The sequence below is a fragment of the Mastacembelus armatus genome, chromosome 13 (genome assembly GCF_900324485.2).
Source record: "Mastacembelus armatus chromosome 13, fMasArm1.2, whole genome shotgun sequence".
Lineage (NCBI taxonomy): Eukaryota > Metazoa > Chordata > Actinopteri > Synbranchiformes > Mastacembelidae > Mastacembelus > Mastacembelus armatus.
Genome location: NC_046645.1, coordinates 11,391,425 through 11,399,145, shown reverse-complemented (window position 1 = coordinate 11,399,145; position 7,721 = coordinate 11,391,425). Strand labels below are relative to the sequence as shown.

Below are 7,721 nucleotides of genomic sequence, written 5' to 3'. Positions count from 1 at the left end.
TTAAGTTGTCATTACATGATCGCTGTCACTTCTGTGATGATTTGTTAGGTTCAGAGTCCATGGGTATTTTAGAAACCACAAGTCTCTAAAACCATATTCAGATTAAGCAGCTTGAAACGTTTTTGTTTGATAGTAAAGCTTGTAGTAAACATATGTGAGATTTATCAGCTACTTCTGTTCCATTTGAGCAAATTCCTGGCCCAGATTCAGGCAAAATCACACAGGAAATCATGTTGTTTTCAGAATGCACTATTTTTATCAGGGTAGCACTGTAGGGAATAAAATTCTATGAATGCAGAACTTAACCAAAAGAATGTTGAGTCACTTGTACTATTCTAGTTTTTTGCATTTTATACATTATAGATTAAACATGCTGTCATTTATTTTACAATATATTAAAATATTAAATATTTGATATTTATGTTAAACAAAGGAATCAGACTACAGTGTTTTTTTGTTTGTCTCTTTGGTCTCATGATAAGAAAAGAAAGGCAGATAGTAGCGTGCTAAATAAGCTCTAGAGTGGAGGGAGGAGTGGTGGGATGCAGGATGTCTCTAGATGTGGGGCAAGAAATGAGTCCATGGCTTTGGAGTTCGTCTATTAACAGCTATTGAGAATGACGCAAGCTAGAGGGGGGGGGGGGGTGCGGGGCTGGCACAGAGTAGAACAAACATCTCGGCAGACAATTAGAGCAGGAAGCAAGGAAGGAAAGGGTCTTTCACCCGGAGGAAGACTGGCAAACTCACTGGGATTGTGACAAGACAGCCACACAGTAGCTCCTGAGACCACCCATTGTAAGAGCATCACACACACACACACACACACGCACACACTTAAAGAGAACGAGAGACATACTGAGAAAGACAGAAAGACTGAAACCTCTGTGTGTCAAAAGTCTCTATTGATTAAGTAACTGAAGTAACACCAAGAGTTTGTTTTTTTTTATTTGGGGGTTTTCGTTTGTTTCAAGTTCTCTTGGGGTTAACAGAGGAAGGGAAATCGGAAATTTCACTTCTTCCTTCTTTTGAAATACTGTAGCTTTTCAGTGCCCTGTTCATTATTCTTCACACACTCTGGAGTCACAGACGATAAGGATACAATACGAAGGTAAGACTCAATTATTGCCTTTTTGATATAATACTGGTCTAAGCTGCTGACTCTGCGAAGACAGGAGTTGTGTTTGTCTGTACTAATTAATACTAATAGTAAAACAGGCAAAGGTCTAGGAGCGTTGTAGCCTATATGTTGGTTGCCACAGCACCTGCTCCTGGCTTCAGTGTTATTCCAAGCTGTTAAGGTTTTCAGTGTAAAGGCAGCACACCAGGCAGATATACTGTCGGACGGGAGGGGACAGGAGGAGAATTCAGAATGAACTAATACAGCAGTGAGTGTTTGGATGCCATCATCACTCTACATGTAATCTAAGTTACATATGTTATAATTATGATAACAAAAAGTAGAAGTTACACTGTACTTGTTAGTTATAAGCTCCTTGAAGTGGCAGAGAGTGGCCATTACCTGTTGAATTCCAAGACAGTTACATGGCAGACGAATTAAAAGAGGCACAGTGGCATTTCTGGGATATTATACTGTAATAGACATAAAGCAGATGAAGGCGATCCTTCACTGCATGAATTCTGTATGATGTCTCTCACATCTCTCCTCTCTTTCATCCCTCCAAAGGCCCACCAAAGATCCGAAGATGAACAACACCCTGTACAACACCTCCGTCAAATGTGTTCGGGATACAAGCGTAACTGCTGTGGTTTTCCCCATTCTATACAGCATCCTCTTTGTAGTTGCTCTGATACTGAACTCCCTGGCTGCATGGATTTTCTTTAACATCCGCAGCACCTCAACATTTGTCGTCTTTTTAAAAAATGTGGTAAGACATGAAGACTTTTTTTTTTTTACCTTTTTGTTGTTACTGTACAGGAAGTAAAAAAAAAAATCTGAAAAAGATCTCTTATGATCCTTCCCCAACAGGTGGTGGCTGACTTGCTGATGACACTGACGATTCCCTTGAGAGTCTTAAGCGATGCAGGCGTGGGTTCCCCCGAACTGCGTGCCTTCCACTGCCGATACTCTGCGGTTCTCTTCTACATCACCATGTACATCAGCATCCTCTTGCTGGGCCTCATCAGCCTGGACCGCTACCTGAAGATTGTCAGGCCCTTTGGAAAGTGTGCCCTGCAGCGGGTCCATGTTGGTCAGGTTCTGAGTGCAGCTGTCTGGGTGGTGATGTTATCTTTAGCATTGCCCAATGTTATTCTAAGTAACCAGCCACCAAGGATCTCTGGAGGCAAAATGAAGTGCACCTCCATGAAGAGCAAAGCTGGTCTGCTGTGGCATGAAGGATTCAACTACTTCTGTCAGGTAGCTATTGATTTTAATTAAAGAGCTACTTAAACGTTTTGGGGAAAGCACTTACTTTCTGCAGTTAAGGAACATCAATATCACTCTTGTCTATGTCAATTAAGGTTAACTTAGCTTAGCATAAAGACTGGAAATAGTGGAAGCTGGTGGCCTGGCTCTATCCATATCTAACAACATGAACCTCTGCAATCTCTAACACCTATGCAATTTGAATCAGTTTTATTTAATGCTTACAAAAACCGCAGTGTACAAACAACTTGTACTGCAGTTTTATGGGTTGAAATCACACAGTTTCCAGTGTTAATTAGTGATAGTTGTTTCCACATTGTTTCCACTTTCTAAGTTAACCTCAGCTAACAATAGCCTCATGTTTACAGTGCACACATACAGTAAGGTGTGTAGCAACACTCTGAAGAAAGCAAGTAAGCATATTTCACAAAATGCAGAACTACTCCTTTAATAGAGCTGCACTGCATTGTCAGCAACTTTCAAAATACAATCAACTACGCATTAGTTTATTATTATTAAAATGTTCATAGTTCAAACTGACATTTTAATTACTCAAATACAACTGATGAAATGTAACTATGATAAGAGCTATGAGAAGTCACTGCTTTGGTTTATGTTTTGCTGATGTTTTCTTCCAGGTGGTTTTCTGGGGAACACTAGCTTTGATGGTGGTTTGCTACACATTCATCAGCAAGAAGGTTTATGAGTCATACAAAGCGTCAAAGAGCAGGTCTCAGGCGGCCAGTCGTCGCACCAAGGCAAAGGTCTTTGTGGTAGTGGGGGTGTTTTTCATTTGCTTTGCCCCTTTTCACTTTACACGTGTTCCTTACACTCTGACCCAAACCCGCAGCACGGAAAGTCATTGCAGGGCACAAAATGCACTGTACATCGCCAAGGAAACCACCCTGTGGCTGTCAGGCACTAATGTATGTCTGGACCCACTTATCTATGTGTTCCTGTGTAAGGTGTTTAGGAAAAGACTGACAGCTACACTCTGCCGTAAACCACTGCCCAAAGGTACCATGGAATCTCCCACAGCATCATCCAGTCAGTTGGAGATGTCACATAAATAATAATAATGAAATGCCACAATAAGAAACTGGACAATTCACAGCAGTATGCAATTAATAACTGTAATATCGAGGCAAGCTCAGACACCTTCTGAATGTAATTTACTTTTATATAGCATTTTGTCTTGATGGGAGGCTCTAAAAAGTCTAAAATGGATAAGGTGATCAAAATCTTTTGACTGGACAATGCTGTGCAATGCAGACTGTTGTTTTTCATACAGTACTTACCAAGCACTTCTTGCCCTTGTCATTCAACATATTTCCTAATTTGTATTTACTTGTCATGTGCCACTTCCTTCTCTCTAATCTTGCTCAAACCGCAGAACTTTGGCAAAGGGTAAACATCTTGACAGCACATATTCACAAATGCTTACACCACAAGCAAAATGTGACCAGGGACTAACTGATAACAAAATTAGCAGGGAACAGACTGTAATAAATATTGCTTACAGCTATAACTTTTTGCAATATAAATAATGATAATCATATTAATAATAAGAAGAATATATTTTTTAATTGTATGGTGTTAATGTTTTCTAAGAGAAATTGTACCATTGATAATAACAGAGCTCATTGTAACCTTACTTTTGTGGCTAATGTTTGGTTTTTTTATTTGTAGATGGTGTAAGCCATGGTACAGTGCTTATATATTAATTAGGTTGTTAGATTATCATTTTGAATAAAGTCTAAGACAAACACATACTGTAAGAGCAAATTTCTCTATGCATGCAAAGTTAAGACATAAAACGGCAGCCTATCAGAATTAAACATAAAACCATTTCACCACTGGTGGTATTTTATGTTTCATGGTTCAAAGTATGTGTGTGTTTAAATCATCACAGAGGAAGTAAAATGACCTAAGTGTGTGAGATAGCTGCTATTTGAGTTTGTAGCCTTTATTGTAAGCAGTGGTTGAGCTAAATATGTTTTCTTATTTTGTTCTAACAATAGTGCTGAACAGTACAGTATCTGTATCTGAGGCACTGAGGCAAATTTCTGAGCATTTGATCAGCAGGAACTGCAGGCTCTTAATGTGCTGCTGGAGATTAGGTGATTAACATATAACACATAATGTAAATTGACTCTAACAATGACCAGCAAAGCTGAAAGCAGTTGCAGGAAGTGTATACAGGCCTTCAGTGTCAGATTAATTTTTGTATTGAATAAAAGGTGAAAAAATATATAAAATAACTGGAATAAATTAACTTTTTCCGATATTGCAACGCCCGAAGACGGTTTTCAGGACATTCACAAACTGGTCCTGCAGGATTAATGTCACCTCCTGCCTGATTTACAATCATGTCTGCATGTGGGTCTGACTTGATGTAATAATGAAATATGATCTTCCTCCATCCCACCCTCTGTTGCCTACGACAGAGGCTGATATTTGGGCAGGAAATTAATGAGCTACAGGGCGGTCAGAACGGCGACTGCAGCCGTGGGAAAGACTGTTCGTCACCCTCAGATTAAATCCTCTGACAGATGACCCCGCAGCAGTGAATTATGAGAAATTCTAAATGACATTCATGAAAATTAAATAAATCCTGTAGATACTGCTACCTGGGAGTATGCACAGACACAAGTTGGAGACAGAAAAGGGCCAGACAGTTTCACATAACCAGATGTGTGTGGGGGACACGATGAAACAAGGTGCGCTTGTCAAAGAAACCTGTCAAGTCTACTCACCTGCGATACCAATAAGCAGAGGTTTATAAAATGTTTCATGTCAAGCTGCTCCACAGAGATGGCTTTTGGACAGCTTATTAAAGCTTTGGGCAACTGACACTGACACTACAGGTTGAAAAAGCCATTTGCTCAATTGTTCAAACTGTCACTATAAGAAAAACGGATGAAACTGAACACTTTATTTAAAAAGAGGAATGTACATTTCAGATTATCACAGATACACCGATTTATTGTAAACTCAATTCAACATGTAAAACCAAGAAGAGCATTAACTTTGAAATTCACATTGCAAAGTACAGAGACAACTCATTCTGTGGACGTCCTAAAAGTCTGCAATAATCAGTTTTGGCCACTAGGAGTTAAAAAAGCTTCAAAGAGCAGGAAGACACACTTCACTGAAACTTAAACTGAGTTGCTCTAACTGAAACACACCAAATTCCATATCTAGGAAATGCAGAGTAACATTATCATCCCATAGGAAACATCCTGACAAATGCAGCTGGTTTTTCACTTTTTTCCACTGAGAAAAAAAAAATCTTTAGTTTTTACAGTTATTTTGTTACTTTCTTTACACTCGCCTCGTTTGTTGCTGGGCTGGTATATCAGAGATTTCCTGCTAATACGAATGGTCACAATAACTGTAAACTAATTGGTGCCAGAAACTAGTATACTCTTTCTTTGACACTTTGGCTGTACTTGGTTTCAATTGGTAACAAAATAGGCTACTGCTAACATATAACACAACAAAAGTAGCTAATTCAGGCTATTTATCTGGTGTGTTTAAAGCAGGGTCCAGTTACCTCTGGACCAAAATGACTGCACAACATTTTTTGGGGGGAAATCTGCCCACTTCTGATGATCAGGCATCCTGGAAATGAGAAGTTTCCCAGAATTACCATCAACCAACATGACCACTATCGAGAATCTTCAATTTCTGTTCTGTAATTCAGAAAATATATTTATTGCACTTTTTTGTTGATTTGCACTTTAATTGTTGTGTGAGTCTTCTAGTGACTGTCAGTCAAATTTGTTTATTTATTATCACAATTTAGTTACCATACTACAAATTTATGTTAATGCTTACAGTTATTTATGTCATATTATAGTAAGCTTTTGAAGAATCAGCATTTTTTTTTGTCTTAAATATCACCTAGGGCACCAATAGAGCCTGGGCCGGGCCTTTTTTAAAGGGATAGCACCAGGACTCTTTTTTGGAAATCTGCCCTCTTGTGATGATCATGCGCTCGTACACCCATACATTAAGCAAATTTATTTTTACCAGTTAAGATGATTTTAGTACAGATCGATCATCGAACTGATTACAGTATTGTTTGAATAAAATAAAAGTGTACGTCAATGAAAAATCATAAGATTTGACAACATGCCATGTTGGACTAATTTAAACACTTTCCACATGATGACGTGATTATAATACCTCACCATACCATATTAACTATGCATGGCGCATGTAGTTTCCATGCACATTCGTTTTGCCATTTATGTGCACTTAAACCATTCCTTTCTAAAAATTGAATGAAAAAAGAAAATGTTTAGGGGCACAGGGCAGGAAGCGACACAAAGTAGAGGAGCAGAAAAAAGGGCAATAAAGAGGTAAGAATCACAAGTTAATGACTGTGTATTACTACTTTCTGATGGAAAACAACTTGTCCTGGAAATGAGAAGTTTCCCAGACTTATCATCAACCAACATAACCGTTACGAAAAGTCCTCAATTTCTGTTCTGTAATTCAGAAAATATATATTAGAGTTTATTGCACTTTTTTGCACTTTAAGTGTTGCGTAAGTGTCTTACTGTTAGTCAAATTTGTGTATTATCACAATTTAGATACTATACTTCTAATTTATGTTAATGCTTACAATTATTTATGTCATATTATAGTAAACTTTTGAAAAATCTGAATTTTTTTTAGTCTCACCTAGTGCACCAATAGAGCCTGGGCCAGGCCTGGCTTAAAGGGTTAGCACTAGGACTAAACCAACTTGGAATATCAGGTGGACCCTTGTGTAAAATGTCTAATGCATCACGTAACATCGCTTGCGGCAGTTTGATGAGAAAAGCTGAGCTCCTCTTTAAATCTAAATGTAATTCTTAGGAAAAAAAACTTTACTTACATAGCATTTGCATGTTTAAATAGTGCCCTACACTTAAATGTCAATTGCAAAATGAATTGCAAATAGACTAAAGAGGTCAGAACCCATGGCAATAAGAGAGGCAATTGATTTTGCTGAACTGAATACTGAACTGCCAACTTACATATTAAATTACCAATTGTAAAATGAGATGCAAATTGAATGAAGAGGCCAAAAAAAAACTTCCATAGCTTTAATTTGAATTAGGAGATTAAGCTATTTTATCTTGTAAACCTCCTATGATGATAAATCTGTATAGATCCTTGTTTTTCCTGGTGCTGCCTACAGTCTAACGATGCACTTGAACCCTTCTGCGTTCTTGCCATGTTTCTAACCGTCTGTCATCACTGCCTGTGAAATGAAATGTCAATAATTGAACCATCCCATAGCTGAGGCTTCCGCTGTGCGCGCTCCCGCCGAGCGCTTGAA

The 7,721-nt window shown here is 38.4% G+C and overlaps 1 protein-coding gene across 3 annotated transcripts; it reads left to right on the top strand.

Moving 5' to 3' along the window:
• Positions 1–650: 650 nt before the first annotated feature.
• On the top strand, positions 651–4,154 carry LOC113125497 (P2Y purinoceptor 13-like). 3 transcript variants are annotated; one of them, XM_026298992.1, is made up of 5 exons: positions 655–795; positions 1,040–1,108; positions 1,685–1,886; positions 1,988–2,377; positions 3,025–4,154. In XM_026298992.1, exons 3-5 carry the CDS (start codon positions 1,704–1,706, stop codon positions 3,457–3,459), a joined length of 1,008 nt encoding a protein of 335 aa, XP_026154777.1. In that variant the 5' UTR covers positions 655–795; positions 1,040–1,108; positions 1,685–1,703; the 3' UTR covers positions 3,460–4,154. The 3 variants fall into 3 exon arrangements, with proteins under 3 accessions (XP_026154778.1, XP_026154777.1, XP_026154776.1); XM_026298993.1 differs by lacking the exon at positions 1,040–1,108 and having other exon boundaries at positions 651–795; positions 1,683–1,886; XM_026298991.1 differs by lacking the exon at positions 655–795 and having other exon boundaries at positions 802–1,108; positions 1,683–1,886.
• Positions 4,155–7,721: the final 3,567 nt, after the last annotated feature.

Coding starts and splice junctions, on each gene's coding strand:
- LOC113125497 (XM_026298993.1), top strand. CDS start 1,704: ATGAACAACACCCTGTACAACACCTCCGTCAAATGTGTTCGGGATACA. Junction 1,887..1,987: donor TCGTCTTTTTAAAAAATGTG/GTAAGACATGAA, acceptor CTTCCCCAACAG/GTGGTGGCTGACTTGCTGAT. Junction 2,378..3,024: donor GATTCAACTACTTCTGTCAG/GTAGCTATTGAT, acceptor GTTTTCTTCCAG/GTGGTTTTCTGGGGAACACT.